The 16786-nt window shown below is 48.8% G+C and overlaps 1 protein-coding gene across 3 annotated transcripts in view; it reads right to left on the bottom strand.

The window, feature by feature from the left end:
* GOLGA1 (golgin A1) overlaps positions 1-16786 on the bottom strand; it is an 804100-nt gene that overhangs the window by 497317 nt on the left and 289997 nt on the right. For all 3 annotated transcript variants that reach the window (XM_069609438.1, XM_069609440.1, XM_069609439.1), the window contains one exon: positions 8058-8169. In XM_069609438.1, coding sequence (XP_069465539.1) covers positions 8058-8169 — 112 coding nt within the window. The remainder of the gene's footprint in view (positions 1-8057; positions 8170-16786) is intronic.

The following is a 16786-nucleotide window of genomic DNA, read 5'->3' as shown; positions in this document are numbered from 1 at the left end:
AACGACGAATCGCAGAAACTTGTGATGTGCTTTGTGTATGGGGACATGGACTTCCATACTTATGTGTCCTCTAGATCGAACGACGACAGACAGTTCCCCCTCCTCCAGCTGTCCGAGCACATGCCGCAGCGTGACCATCCTGAACTTCTGCGACTTTATGTACTTGTTGAGCCGTCGTAGGTCGAGAATGGGCCTCCAGCCCCAGTCTTCTTTCTTACTAGAAAGTACCTTTAGTAAACTCCGGAGCTCCGGAGTTGCTTTGGAACCAGCTCCATCGGCCCTTTTTTTAACATGGCCTGAACTTCCAGCATCAGCTGTGGGATGTGTTGTTCCTGTCCGGCCACCAGTGGTGTTAGCGGACACTTCAGTTGAAACTCTAAAGTGTATCCATGGGCGAGAGCGTCCAGCACCCTTCGATCGGTTGAGAATTGGTCTCCCACATGCTGACGAAGTTTGTCAGCCGGCCTCCCACTGGGTCCACGGGTGGGGGCCAACGTCTTGGCCAGTTAGGTCCTGCTTGGCAGTCGGCGCACTGTCCTGGGAGCCATGACGGCGGCCACCTACGAAGGCCTTGGAGTGACCCCTGTTGGCTTCATGGGTCAAGGAACGGGAGGGTTGGCAGTAAGAGGATGAGCCCCCGCCGAAACCCTTCGAAGACCTGCTAGACTTCCTTCCTGAGGAACGAAAGGACGGCCGGTGTTGTTGTATGGTGCCCAAGGCACGGGCCATCTCTGTGTCGGTCTTGATGGCCTGGAGGGATTAATCGACAGCCTTCCTTAACAGGTTGTCTCAGTCGAACGGCATGTCCAGAACCCTCGTCTGGACCTCCTGTCTAAATTTGGTGGCCTTGAGCCAGCCACGGCGGCGGAGGCTAATCCCATTTCCCATCTGGTGGAAGCCCCTGTCCGCAATGTCCCGGGCCACCGTGATAGTGTGGTCCGGTGCCACCTTGCCTCCAAATCCTCGACCCGTTTGTCATCGGGGAAGAAATCCAGGAGTGGAGCCATCTTGTACCAAAGCTCCCGGTCGTATCTGGACACGATCGCTAAGGCATTGGCCGCCTTGACCATCGTCACTGCTGAGTAGATTACCTTTTTACCCATGGAAAGCAATTTCTTCCCCTCGTTGTCCGCAGGTGCAGATGAAGAAGACAGCAAACTCAACTACTTTTTCCTGGCGGCCGTCGAGATCACGGAGTCCGGCGACGGCTGAGACCATAGACACTTGTGTGCAGACTCTGGCACCCAGTACTTCTTTTCAAGCCGGTCTCTTTGCTGGAGCTCAGGCAGGGTTCCTCAACAGAGCCAGCCCTTCATCCCAGATGTCGTCCAGGAGTGGGACCGACAGGATGGTCTTCCTCTTTGCCTCCTGGCACAGGTAAAGGAAGCCCTCCTTTTTCTTTCCTGGGGTGAGCTGGAAAAGCTCAGACGCACGGACGATCATGGAATGAAAGGATCCCACTTCATCCGGTGGAGAAGCTCTCAGCGGCAGTGATGCAGGATCTCCCATCCCTGTGTCGTCGTCCGTCGTCGCCGTGTCCGTTCCCGTCCCCCTATGGAGGTGGGGCCAGCGACGGTTGGAATGGAGGTGTAGGATGCCTCCTCCTCTTCTTTTCCAGTGGTTGCCCCGGTGTCAACGGGGTCGCCGCTGGCGGCGTGGAAGGCAACCTCCTCTGAATCTCTGATACCAGCGTGTGGAGGGTCGAGAGGCTGTCCTGCGATATGTCTCTCAGAGGCACCTGGGGACAGGGTCGCTGGGCCCAGGGCCCATGTCGTCATCCCAGTCAATGGTGTTGTCGTCGTCGCCGCCTCTGGCAGGCGCCTCTCTGATGTTCCCATCGTCGTCATCGCCACCACCCTGGATGGGTCGGACGAGGAAATGTCTGTGCCTTGATTTTCTTCTCCGCTAGTCCCCCTACGCCCCCCGTCTCGTTCTTCGGGTCCTGAGGGGTCGGTCTCAGGCTAAGGTCCGGCATCCTCTTCACCAGAGTCTTTTCTACCGGCTTGGACAAAGCCTCCCTTCGAAGGAAGGGCCACTCTGGCTGCCACCGGGGCACCCTGTACTGGGTCAGCCCCTTTTGCCTTCGAAAGGGAGGCCACCACCAACTCGATTGAGGACGACTAGTTGGCCTGGATCACCTGGGCTTTCACGGGCAGGTCGGACACCTTTTCCTGCTTGGCCTTCTCCTTCACGGGCAGGACAGACACCTGGTCCTGCTTGACCTGCTCCAGAGTCTCCTGCCGCTTCCCGGGGGTAGCTGACTTACTCTTGGACGAAGAGCTGGAGCGGTGGCTGGAGATCGAGGCAGACGGAGACGACTAACATCCACTCGATGCTTCCTGTCCTTCCACTGGACTCTTTCATGACCTCTGTGACTTTCTCTCACTATCTATTCTCCCCTTTGGCCCAATTCACTCTGCAGGGCACACACTGGATGTTCTGATCTCTTCAGACCTTCCCCTATCGACCCTTCTCACCACTCCTCTCTCCTGGAGTGATCAGTTTCTCCTTTCCTCCCATCTCACCCCATCTACCCCTCGGCCCAAGCCAACTTCAGCACTGCTACCTACCTTCTCGGTTATCCGACCCATGAAGCGTGTATCAGTTGATGCTTTCGCCGCCACTTTCTCACCCCCCTCCTCCCCATTTGGCAGACTCGCACCCTGAAACAGCCCTTTCCATGCTCCAATCTGCAATATCTGATACTCTATGTTTTTGCCCCTGTCATGAGGATCCGCTTGAAGCCCAGAGCCAAGTGCAGCTCTTGGTATGACTCAGACCTCGTCACACTTAAACACAAGTGCAGGGTGGCTGAGAGGAAATGGCGTGCTTCCGGTACATCCTCTGACAAACTGGCCTGCCGCCTGCTTCAAAGGCAATACCGGATACCGGCTCTCTGTCTGCACCAAGAACAGAGCTCACATCCAAGCCCGCGTCTCTGCGGCATCTAACAACTCAGCCAAATCTGCAAGGAGCTGGCCGATCCTGCTGCAGTCTCTACCTCCCATGTCCCTTCCCAGGCCCTCTGCACGGCCCTGGCTTCTCATTTCATCTCTAAAACTCAGGACATCCTGTCCTCTCTCTCCCTCTCTTCATCTCCCTCTCCCCCCTCTACTCCCTGCTCTTCCTCTGGCCTTTCTTCAGCCACCTCTCCTCCCTCCTTCCTCCTTCCTTCCTCCTTCCTTCCTTCTCTGCCTTTCCCCTGTTCTCCTCAGATAAGGTTTCTAGACAGGTCCGATCTATGAAAGTCCAGTCAAAACAGGTTCACCCCTGTTCCTCCAAAACCATCAAGGAACACATTGACACCCTGGTTCCTGCTCTGGCTGATTTCTGCAACCACTTCTTCGCCACTGGAGTCTTCCTATCCCCCTTGAAGCAATCCCTTGTGCACACTTCTTAAGAAACCCGTCCTGCCCGGCTAACTATCGCCCAATCTCCATCACTCCTTTCCTGGGCAAACTCCTGGAAAGCTGGCCATCTCCCAGCTAAATCTTCATACTGAATCTGCCGGTTGTCTCCATGACCACCAGTCTGGCTTAAGAGCTGCCAGAAGCATGGAAACTGCTGTCCTGAACATCCGTGAAGACCTGCTCTCCAACCTCGATTCCAATACCCCCTGTGACCTCATCTTACTCTCTTCTGCCTTTGACACGGTCAACCATGCCATCCTGCTCAACCGCCTCCGTGATAACCTGGGTATCACCGATCAGGCCCTGGCATGGCTGACCACCTTCTCTGATAGACCCTCCCAGGTCCAACTTGGGTCCTTCCTCTCCTCTATCTCCATCTCCATCTCCATCTCTACCTGTGGTGTTCCCCAGGGGTCTAACCTCTCTCCATGGCTGTTCAACCAATACCTGGCACTTCTGGCCCACTGAATTGCCGCTCTCTGCCCCAACTTTCAGTGCTATGCGGATGACAACTCATTTTCAGGCTCCCCTCTACCACCTCTTCTCTTCCTCTCTGTGACGGTCTGTCTACTATCCAGGAGTGGTGTGCCGCCAATGATCTCTGCCTTAATGCCAGTATGATCGAGATTCTCCTCATCGGCACACCTGCCCCCTCCTTTGCTCTCACTCTCTGGCCGGCCTCCCTTGGCCCTCTTCCTGCTCCCACCTGTGAGGCTAAAAACCTTAGGGTCATCTTCGACTCCACACTTTCCTTCTCTCCTCACATCTCTGATGTCTCTAAGAAGTCATACTACCAGCTGCACCTCATCTGAGGTATTCTCTTCCTTTCCTCTTCTTCCTCCAGAAGCTCAATGTCTCCAGAACTCTGATTCTGTCCAGGCTGGACTACTGCAACAGGCCTCCTTCTAAATCTGCCTGCCTCTAGTCTCTGCCCTCTGCAACTCATCCAAAACAGGACTGCGAGTCTGGTCCTTGGCCTCAAGCCCAGGGATCATATCTCTCCAGGACTGAAATCTCTGCACTGGCTCCCAGTGGTGGCGAGGATTAAGTTCAAAACCCTCTGCATTGTCCACATGCCTTCGGGGGCCTGGGACCTCAATACCTCCAACCCTCTCTTCCAAAATATCTTCCTTCTTTGCTCATCCGCCTCCAACTCCCTCAGAATTAGTCGCTTCTCCAAGCAGCGAGTTGGTGGTAGATCTTTCTTCGGCTGGGGCTCCCTCTGGAACAGACTCCCTGCCATCTTCGGAAGCACCTCAAGACCTTCCTCTTTGCTTCTGCTTTCACTCCCCCTCTCTCCTGCTGATCTCCTGGCTGAATCTGAAACTGCACTGGTTACCTGGCACCCTCTGATCTCGGGCCCAGGTCCCCTCCCTGCCAGTTGCACACCTGCACTCCCTACCCACCCCCCCTGGCAACTTGGGGACTGTTTCTGTATCCCTACGGCCCCTACTAGCACTTGACAACACCTGATGTCTGCACTTAACCTGCACTTGCCACCAGCTGGCCGCACTTTTATATATGGTTTTTATTTTTCTGTTATCCTATGTACTGCACTGCCCCCCCCTTCCCACCCTCCCCTGCACAATCTCAATGTCACCTGGCCTAGTAGGATCGTTGTCTCTGTCTTCCCTCTGTTTCCCCTCCCTTGCCTCGTCGCGCCTTAAAACACTTGTGTATAGGCACGTTATAAATGCCATATATCAAGATGGCTAAACAACCTGGTTAGTAGGAGGCTTCTTTTCTAGGGGTGGTTTACAGGATGAGACTTCCCACTGATGGCTCAGTCACAAATGTCCTCAATAATAAGAGACGTTTCACCAGTCTTCATTTTGAATTGAAAAGCAACTTCGTGGACATGGATTAAGGGGGTAGGTACCCTTGTCTGGGATTTACCTCGCTGTGGGCACCCCCTACACTGGTCCAGGCATCCCTACCTCCCCACAACAGAAATCTAAGGCACAATACCCCCGATGTCAGGTTCTAAACTAATCTAAAGTAGTGCCTAAAGGCTGCAGCCTTCTCCAACTTTCTCCCTCAGGGTATTTCCTTAAGGGGTCCTCCTCAAGGTGTTTTAGACGTGCCAATCAAAAAGGTTAATCAGTTCTCATCTCCCTCTCTTTCTCACTTGCTACCTCCCTTTCTGTCTCTGCCTCTTCCTCCTCTCCTTCTAAACTCTCTACTAACACTCTTTCTTCTCCCCCACCCTTTGATCTGACTGGTCTCCACCTTCCCTCCTCCCTACCCTTTCCCCTCTCCCACTCATATCTAACCTACTTCTCTAGAACACCTTCCCTCCCCCTCTCCTCCTTCCACCATCCCCCTACTACTCATACCTTCCCTCTTCCACCACTCTTCGGTCTTACATGTTCTCCCTATTTCTCACTCCATCTTCATACATGCGGTACATGGGAGATTTCAACCCCCTTTTGGGCTTCGCCTTGTTCCCCTAGCGGAAAGAAAAATGTCCATGCTCGCCGTGTGGGTCTTACATGCCGGGTACGTTTTTCACAGTTCTTTTCCTCCATCATGGACATTGATGTTATGTCTGGGCGCTGATTGATCGCAGCAAGCACCAAACCTTCTCTGCAACTGCCCGGTGTCTTCTGGCCTTGGTATTTCTGATTGGGAAAGGAGAAGAAACTTGTCCAGAGGAGCGGCTGGAAGGCAATGTGATCGAGACAATGGTACCTATACTTTTACACTACAACACTCCCTTATGGGGGGGGCAGGAGGAGAGTCCACAAACTAGGGCCCCCCAACCCCCCCACCACACCTCTGGGTTATGGTCTGCTCTGGCAACTGCACTGGTAGGCTGACTACCCATGGTTGGGAGGGGTCCCCACTCCCCCTTGACAGAGGCAAGCCCCTGAGTCTTTCAGAACTAACGACCCCAAAAAAAAAGCCTTCCCAGAAGAGACCCTCATGTCAGAAGCATAAATAGACACGAGGAAGAATCCAGAAGGGTGAAGGAACTTAGCAAAGCAGGTTTGAGTGGCTCAAAGGACAAATGAAGGATGCCCACAAGCAGAAGACAGCCCCACAAAGAAGACTGTATGGGGCGACCAGACGGCCCTAAAAAGCAGATGAGGTAGGGTGCTTGGTTCTCAATGCCCTTTCCAGTGATAGACGTGGCCAGTGACAAGGGGACTACTCTCGGCAGTAGATCGCCTTAAGGCGGCTCCAACACGGAAGGCCTGACAAGGCACACAAGTGGAACCAGCAGGAGAGAGGAGGGCCAGGTTGGAGGAGGGCCAGGAGCCAAAAACCCAAACCAAAGTTCAGCCATGGATGCAGCATTTAGGCAGAATGGGCAGAACTGGTCCTAACATTGCAGCAGTTGTGGGAAACCCAACAGCATGTAAGTAAACCTGATTTACCCGAAAATCTACCCAAAAGACTTAAGGTATGGGGTTTCACCTTATACACCACCAGTCACAGGTGCGGAACTAAGCAAGCCCACCAATCACAATAGAGAGTTAGGGACCCCAAATCTGCCACTCAACACAGACTGCCGCCACAGGTTGTGATATGGACATCAAAAGGGCAGAAACCATTCTAAATTAGCAACACAAACAATATAGAGGTAAAATTACTGGGCTCACAAAGAGCACACGTGTAAAGAAAGCGTAAAGAAGGGCCATTTTGCGGCTATCCCATGGTTACTGTGCACAAAAAAAAGCCCCTTTAACAAAACGGCCCGAGAGTAGGCCTTAAGAAATACATTGGTACGCTCCCAATGGCTACCAAAAAGTTACATTGAGCTACCAATGTGGTAAACCAGCGTGCATCCCTGGTGAAGACAAAACTAAATAACAGTTGACAGTACCCTACCCTCAAACCATTGCAGTGTGATAAAATTACCCCATTGGGACAAATGGGGGGGGGTACTTCGGATGCAACCCTTGGACTAGAAGCGTTATGTGCAACTCAGGACCATAAACTCAGCCTAAGTGAAAAGGATTGCAATGGCACGGGCCTTCAGTAGAAGTCAATCCGACCATCATCAATAGGTCAGCTGCACAAAAATGAAAATAGGAAAAAGTATGAAGTAAAAGAAAGCATATAAATCAGACCTAGAAATAAAGTGGAAATATAGGGAGGGGACATCCGGGAACTCCAGTGTTCTAGTACATGAATTCTGGGAATTGTATTTGGTGTAGGTATTCTGGCGGGCTTGCAAGAGTGTACAACATGTATTCTGCAACTGGATGACACAGTGGACCAAGGCAGCAAGCTTTAAAATTGCGTTGTTGATTAACTGCAACAAGAAAAGTTCATGGATAACACCCATATCAGCTATTGATTGTAACTGGAATTGGTTATTTATAACGCGCTTAATACCCAGATGTTTCTAAGCGTCAAGACAGGATCAAACCTGTATTGCTTTGCATCATCTTGCTTCCAAGGCAAGCACATTGCCCCTGAGCTATCCTCCTGAGACTGATCAGCAACTTGTCCCCGTAAAAACAACCTAACATCTGCTTCCTTCAATAGAAATGGCACGTTTCAGTTATCTATAAAAGCAATAAACTTGGTAATTTCAACCCGGGTGCACAATCTTGACTAATAGATCAATGAGGCATTCTTTAGAACATATGTACGCCATTGTAAATATGGAATAGACAATGCCGCATGTCATCTTACTTTTTGCAAATCCAGAGACAGCTGCTGTATGAAGTCTTGGAGCTCCTGCTCTCGGTGCTCTAACTCCGTAATTTTCTTTTCTGCGCTTTCTTGTGTTGTTAGCAGTTCATCCCTGTTTGCAAAACAAAAGGACGCAGGACAGTCAAAATCTATGTAGATCATCGCTTGTTTCATAAAGCCCAGCTACTTTTCAGATTAAAAAGAATGGTGAAACTAGGGGATATATCATACAACAGATGTTTCCTCTAACCTTTTAAATGTCATAACCTTTTGCATCCCACCTTCCTCAATCACCTTTTGAGAGAAGCACGTGCATTACCAACTACTGCATCTAAAATAGTTACATATCAAAGGTTTTCCTTACACTTATACCGTCCTGGGTTTAATGGGAGTCACCAATTACTCTAGACTTATGACATGTGGAGGCATTTTTGTATAGCTATAAAAAAAAAGCTCGTCATTCAGTGCAAAAATCTACGATCATTAAAGTACAGATACGTCATCCAAGGAGAATCCCCAATCACTTTTACTGAGAACTTGTTATTGTTAGGTAAGAACTTGTAGAGTCCAACTGGTGTGGGAATTTACAAGACTTATCTGCTTGGTATTAGTGACCCAACCTTTAGCATAGGCCTGTACTACGCAAGTTGGTAGAGTGGCTGAGCAGCCAGGCTCATCTTAGAAGGGGTACTGTGAGCTGTAGAGCAGTACAATAAATCAGTAAATACAATTATTTAAGTAAACACTTATGCCCTTAAAAGTTATATTAAAATGATTTATTTATATATATAAACAAAGCGAAAGAATCACACTAGATATGCAGCAACTACTAGTAACATCAAGTAAAATTTCAGAATCAAGTTATTCAAGCAACAATAATGCAGGTGAGTGAATTCTTTTTGTACTAAAACATTTCCAGCACACAGTGTGACATCAATCAAGGTCAGTAGTAACACTATAGCCCTGCAACAATGGTATTTACTCCCAGAGGGATGTAGGAGGTCTTTTCCCCAGCAAATAAGAGTGTCAAACAATTAAAACCTTTATAGGGGATAAGCATTGCCAAAGCCAGTAGGGTTCAGAAGGAATACCTTTAGGGAGCCAGGACAGCCAAAGTCAATATGACAGTTCTAGTTGATGCAATCATCTTAGAAAAAGTTAGGTGAACAGTCAATAGTTCTTTGAAGAAAAATCTAGGAGCTCAAGAGAGCCTACCTGATGTGTACAAGCTGTTAGGCCTGCACAAGTGAATTGAAGTAATTCAAAAGGATAGAAAGAAGCACTCACCAAGCTAGGAAGCACTAGTGGTTAAACTCAAAGCCCACAGTACCTTAGAATTGAAGCAGATGTTCCAGCTGATTTCCTTCTTGATGCAGTCTCTTATTCCTGGAACTTGGGCGTGGTGATGAAAGGACGGACGTCTGGTGGGATTCTGCAGCAGCACTCTCGAGAGGTACTCTACAGCAATGGAGCCCACTCATTTCAGCGGCTCTTTGTGGTTTTGGTGCCTTTTTCTCAGCGCCAAAGAAGAACGAATATCCATGGTTGGAATTTCCTCGTTTCCTCAGTCCTGAACTCTGGTGAGGGGACTCTGGAAGAAGATTCCTTCCTTCTGTAGACTCACACGGATGGCTGTGAAGTTTCAGCCAAATTCATCCTTTGTAAGACGTTGCATTCGTCGATGGTCCAGGTCCCCCAGGAAATGGGAAATTCCTGGCCAGGAAGGTCGCGACACAGGGGTTGGCCCAGAATTAAGCAGGTCTTGAGGCGAGTTGGTCCCACCACCCTAAGGAAGGAAGTCTTCCTTGGCTGAGCTTCCCTGACGATGCGAAAACGGAGTCAGCACAGCTGCAAGGCTTCCCCGTTGTTTTCGCGGTCCCGGAAGGTGCTGCTGGGTTCTCTCCGAGTCGTCCTCTTCAGATTTGATGTTCCAATGGTCCCATTTATTCACAGCACTAAGCTGTCAATCACCCAGGGGAGGGGGGGTCGTCCTCTAAGACAAGCCACCCTGATAAATTGGAACTGGTTTTGGCCAGGCATGCCTACAAAATAATGTCAGTGAAGTTACGGGCTCCTCCCGCACTTCCTGCCTTCCCATACACACTGGAGCCTGCCAAAGGCAAAACACACAAAGAACCCAAACTTGATCTAAGCAGAGTAAAAGCCCAGAAGGCACGAACAAATGAGAAATGGTGAAAAAAGAAGACAAGGGCCATTTTGGTAAAATGGTCACCTTTGGGTGCTGTACTGCAGCTGAGAAATCAGCCTGCAGATACATTGGACAAAAGGTAGTAAAAAGAAACCACTGCCACCAGCCATTCAAGTTAGTGTAACAACATGTTACATGAGAAGTGGGATAAGGAGTTACTATGTAACTCCCCAGCACTCCACATAAGTTGGTGTGTGCTGGACCCACAAAGAAAAAAGCTAAGACAGACGAATGTTGTCCTACTATTCTTGGGAACTACAATTCACACAAGAAAAAGTATTGAAACATTTAGGGGAGTCCAAGGGACTCCTCAGTGGCACTGCACAAAAGGTGCTGTGTGTCACTATATACAATTCAGATGCCTAAGGTGTTTACCAGACTACATTAAAACATAAGTAACAAATCTTTGTCGGAGGAAAAGGCATGAGTGGATGGCAAAAAGGCCCACTCACTCAGGAGGCTAAAATCAAATAGGTCCCAGATACCAGCAAAGGGCTGGGGGTGTCCAAGGTTAAATGGAATTAGCACAGAAACTGAACATTCTCCCTAGCACATCACCCCCAATCAGAGCCCCTCGTTAACGGCTCTTGACATATTTCAAAATAAGAAGAAAGTAAGAAGCTACACAGATAATCCAATGTGATAATTACTGTCTGGTCTATCCAGACTGCCACATGCCGACATGCTAGGACACTATCGACTCCTCTGCAATGAACTCTCTTTGTGGGTTCTATGTGATATTTTCAAATATTGAAAGCCTCACACCAAACAGTCAGATTTGCCCCGATTTGGTGTGGCCCTCAATATTCATCATGTATCACTTTTTGGGGGGGTTTCACCCCCCATACCTCCGATTTCACCCAATCTCCTGCCTTCTCACCTCAAACGGGTGATTTACCACCTGAGCCTCCCTTTGTTCCTTCACCCGCCCGTGACAAAATACATCACCCTAAACCCTGCTATCATCACAGACACAACAGACACAACAGACACACACACACATATATACTCACCAGCCCCTTCCGTTCCATGCCACAAATACTCCTCCTCGACCCACACTCAAAACACCCTTATACATAACTTATCCCCCACCCCAGCATGCTACATTCTCCCTCAACATACACACAGACACAAACAACACACACACACACATCCAATTCGGCCGTGTTTTCTAGTCTGGCTTTGGCCATCACTGTTAGGGAGAATTCTCGGTAAAGGCTAATTTCCCAAACCTAGTGAGTCCCCCAGCAGCTTTGCTGGATTTTTGGGGTTTATTTTTTTCTCCTGCTAAGAGTGAGACTCTTTTTCTCCCACTCTTAGACATGATCTGAGGTGTCCCTTTGACTTTGTATGTGTTTTATGGGCTATGGGGTCCTTTACCCCATAGAGCTTCATGTGTTTTGATATATGGGTGACAGCACCCTCCGTGCAGTAACCCAGGGGTGTCGTAGCGACCCCCCACCATAGACTCCATACCCTAGGACTGACTACTGTCTCCCAGGGCATGTAAAGTCACCATTGGCTTTACTAGTCTCAAATTGTGAACAGAACCAGTACAAACCATCATATTGTGGACGTACTGGTCGGGGCAATTTGATTGCCCCGGGGTCTGTTGTTCGAGGGGGCACTGTCCAGTTCCCCCCGACCTAGTTTTGGCTGGTGGCAGTGGATACTACTTTTTATATTCGACCGCGAATATATCCCTATGGGATTTTCCCATTGTTCGAGGCTACCACTTTTTAAAATAGCCGTGAATATACCGCCGGTTTATTAAATTAATATAAATTCACCGGTTGGTATTTTTCACCGAAACTTGGTTCCGAAATGGCGTTTGTGTTCGCTTCTGTGACTCCAACCCAAGTCGAGCCCTTTGTTCCACTTTTTGGCAGGCTTCTCCACAGAAGCCTCCAAAAGTGGTGCCACTCTGTCTGGGTACCACAGGGGGTGTGGGAGGGGTTTTAGGCACCCTGGACTGAGTTGCCTCGGCAACTCAATTCGCACTCTTGTGTGATTGGCCCAAGTGGTGAGCCGCCCGGTTCACCACTTAGCATGTTTGAATGACAGCTAGGCTGAATGAATGGGGGTTTTCTGAAAAAGTCGCCACAGGACCTAAAGAATCCGAGGAGGGAGAAGCCGAGCCGACCTGCAACGACGACACCATCGGTGGAGCCCTGCTGAACCGTCTCACCACTTTTCCCGACGACAGAGGCGATCTCCAGCCCGGAGAGTCTTCTTCCTTTGACTGGTGGGTATAACCAGTTTGCCTGTCTTTTCGCCTTCCTGGACCATCTCGTGGCCGCCTTGCCCGTGCCAAGCACCCCGGCAATCGGAATACCACGGTTTACCACTACTGCGAAGAAAAGGGTGGTACCTTGTAACCGGGAAACTCCACGGCTGGTTTCTTCCCTGGCAGTGCAACGACCTCCAGCTTTTCTCCAGGTCGAGACCTCCTCTTCCTCTGGACGAAACACTGACTTGCACCCGGTGCCAGGAACAACTGCCCCCGCTGGAGCGTTCTTCCCATTTTCAGGTACTGTGTCCCACCTGGCTTCCCTTGCGACAAATCGTTCGGGGTGACAGTAAATCCTCGACTTTCTAACCTGAGTTAGCCTGGGACCTGTTAACTAACTTTTCCTGACTTGATCTCAATCTTTTGTGAACTATTTACAAAGACTCTTTGGGCCTAACCCCACTGGGTGATCCTGGACACATTTCGCTTGCTCTGTCTAAGAGTGGGCCTGGCATTTAAACTTCCTTGCTCTCCAGTAGACTTTGCCTAACCTGCCTCACTGTGGTTCTTTGAAAAGTATTAAGATTTGTGTGTTTTCATAACTATGACTCCCCCCCCCCCTTTTTATATAACTTATTAGAGTGCCTTCTTAGGTTAAGCGCTCACCTCTGTCTGAAAATAAGTGGTGTTTCTCACTAAGACTTGTCTAATAAGAAATCAGGGTGGTATATATATAATAGTGACTGTGTGTTGAATTTACTTACCTCTTTTGTGCTAGTGTAATTTACAAGTGTGTGTTTAAATAAATAATTATATACTTTTACACCAAAGCTCTGGTCAGTGTTTGCTTGTGCTACTGTGTCTTTGTACCTATTGTGTATACTCTATATACTGCCTAACTCATCTTGAGAGAAGTCTGACTGCTCAGCCACAGCTACCAGGTAAATCTGGGTGGTACAGACTGCTACCAATTGGGTTTACTGCCAACCACCTGCAGTCCTAAATCTTTTGCAGTGGTCCCTAAGGGAACTGCAGAGGTTTCTGCCTAACAGTCACCCCCTGCGTGCACTCGTCTGCGGCAGGAGAATGACAATTCAATTTAGAAAGACTGCTCTGAGTGGTCTCAGAGCAGTCTTTCTAAATCTGCTTTTTTTCCAGATAAAAAAAAAGATTTTCACTCTGTACCCCATTTGTGGACTTGCAATCAGACCCATGTGTTTAGATCTTTCCAGCTTAGTGTTCTTCTCTGTTAGGGAGAATTCTCATTTCTGTGCGAATTCCCTTCAACCTTAGAGACTCCCAGCTATGTTGCTGGACTTTAGGAATTTTAAATGTTAACCCTGGAGTGAGTGTTTCTCCCTCATGTGTTTTGACTTGATTTGGATAATGTGTTTCCACTGTTTTTGGAGTGTGACAAACTCCATAGGCATTTATTTTTTGTATGGTGACACAAAGCACACCTTCAGTGCAGTGTCACAGAGAAATCCTTTAGATATCTCATAAGGTTTAAAAACCTTTTTTTTATGTGAACTACCGTTCTCAAGAATAGTAAAGTGAAATTGACCTTCCTTACCTTTTCTCTTTGTAGGTCCAGCACACGCCATCGTATGTGGAGTGCTGGGATGGGGGGGGAGAGTTACCTAGTAGCCACTTATCCTACATTCTCATGTAACATTTTTTATGTTACCCTCACTACTTTAAACGGCCGGTGGCAGTGGTTTAATTTTCCTACCATTGTGTTCTTCTACCGCAGGCTGAATCCTCAGCTGCAGTACAGCACCCATGGGTGACCATTGTGTCAAAATGGCCCCGGTCTTCTTTTTATGCCATTTTTTGTTTGTGAGGTCTTTCTTGGGTTTTACTCTGTGCGTTGAGCCAGGTTGGAGCCCTTTGTGCGTTTTGCCTTTGGCAGGCTTTAGCCCTGAAGCCCGCCTCTGGTTGCAGTGTGTCTGCAAAGGCAGGATGTGAGGGAGGTTCCTGAAACTCCCCTGTCCTTTGTCTCTAGGAGTGCCTGAATGCAACCAGTCCTGATTCGCTGGCTAGCTGTCCTTTCAGGACAGCCAACATGCTGTGTGATTGACAGCCTAGGCTGTATGAATGGGAGAAATCTGCTTAAAAGGAGAGGGTTCTGGGACTAGAAGCAGATTCGACCACTGGGAGAAAGACCCTAGGAAGAAACTGAACGAAGCTTGCTGCATCCTCCTGGAACTTTGAATTGCCTGGTGAAGCCCTGCTGCTGTGCTGAAACTCCTTTTTCAATTCAACAGACACTCCGGAAGGGACGACTTCTTCCCTTGGGTTAGTGGTACCAACTAACCCCGAGACGAACTCCACTGGACCATCTTCCCTGACTGTCTGTACTTTTTTGCTGCTGCAAGAGCCGAGAGCCAGGGGACGATCAATCCGTAGTCGAGTGCAACATCTGAAATCTGGCTACAAGCTCCAGTAGTCTCCTAAGGACCCTCCGGAAGCAGGACAACCAGAGCTCGAGTCCACTCAACAGAGTGCGGGACCTAAGGAGTGAAGGAAGCCCAACCGGTATCCGAGATTCATGACGATGCTGTTTGCTAAGTGCTGAAACCGATAAGTGCTGCTGACTCGAACAGAGCCCGTAGCTGCCAACGACCTGCTAACTACTGGCAGAGGAGCCCTACAGGCGTCCTCCCTCTTGTCCCCACAACTGAGGCTCAGGAACACGGGGTCTGCACCACTGTAACAGGACAGAATCCAGCTGGGCCGCTCTCATACAAACCAGAGGTACTGTTTACGCTTGGGATACTTACCTCATTGTCTTTTAGCTGTGCTTTTCTCAGTTGGGAATTGCATTGGCTTACCTTTAGAGTTGATTCCAACACTCCTTCCACAGGCTTTACAGCTTGTGACCGTACAAGTGATGTTATCTAACAAACTAACTTTGATCCCAAGAAGTTCATCAGCTCCATAGACTGTTCCAAATTGACTTTGGCTGTCCTGGCTCCCTGCAGACACTTCTAGCCCATTTACTTTGATATTTCTGTCTCTCATAGGTGGTAACTTGTTTTACACTGTTATTGCTGGGAAAGGCTTGTCTAGACTTCATTGGAAGGTTTAATTGTCCTCGCATATACTGAGAACCTTCCTTTCTTAACCCTTTCCTTTCTGCAACCACAGAATCTGAAAAGTATAACTAGTGTGATATATAAATGCCATTAGAGGTCTAATGGGAAGACAGATGGCGGGCCTGTTAACCTTAATAAATGCTCGGGCTGTATATGAGATAGTACGAAGTTATAACCCATCTCCCTACAGCCAACAAACCATTCTGCTAAAAACAGATAAGTTGGGCAGCAAAGGACAGCTTAGCCAGACCTACTTATCTATACTTAACATCTATTGGAATGATTCATATACCGATCCATCAGCCATGTTGGAAAGAAATGGCAGACGCAATTGACGTGGGTCTGGCATACGAAAACACTGCCACCATAATCTGCGGAGACTTCAACATGACTGCCTGTGAGAGATATCATACTTTTCCAGCGGAACAACTGACCTCAACCGGCATGAAAAATAAAACGAGACTCTGGAAGGATTTCGTGAAAAACCACGATCTTCACATGGCCAACAGCCACTTCGTACAAGACAACCAGTGTCACGCTACATGGAAGAGGGGCGGCAAGTCCTCAGTAATAGACTACGTTTTCGTCTCTCGAGAGATGACTCTGCTAATATGAGCACTGGAAGTGATGTCAACAGATAAAAGTGACCATTACAGGTTGAACTTTACCTGGTCTACTCATTCTCCCATCTGCGAGGCTGAACTGACATTCGGTGTGACAGCGAACACACAAGGAAACCGCCTGAGAATGACAGCAGCAAAAATTGACCAAGCTACAGAGAACTTGGCCAATCCAATCAATCTGTCTCAGACTGATCAGCCGGAAGCGATAGAGGACTACACTTGTCAGCTGATATGCTACAGGGCAAAGAAAAAACAAAACTCGGACATAGATAAGCAACTACACCAACATACCTACGATCCAATCCTCATACAGAAAGGTAAAGAAATTAGGAAAGCTATTCGAGCAACAAAATCCCCGTCACCCATGTCTCAACAGATCCAACAGAAACAGGTCAAATCTGTATACAGATCTTGGTGAAAAAACTATAAAGCCACCCTCATACAAATGAACACGGAGAGGATGCTGGCAGCATTTAAGGAGAAATCGTCTGCCGAAACGTGGTCACTCTTAAGAGCCCCTTTCAAAACGCAGCATTCCTTGAAAGCAACAGGAGTCACGGAAGCAGCTT

Source organism: Ambystoma mexicanum, chromosome 8 (assembly GCF_040938575.1).
Source record: "Ambystoma mexicanum isolate Mex_15411 chromosome 8, UKY_AmexF1_1, whole genome shotgun sequence".
NCBI lineage: Eukaryota > Metazoa > Chordata > Amphibia > Caudata > Ambystomatidae > Ambystoma > Ambystoma mexicanum.
The sequence above is the reverse complement of the archived record's forward strand: the minus strand, read 5'-3'. Positions and strand labels throughout refer to the sequence as shown.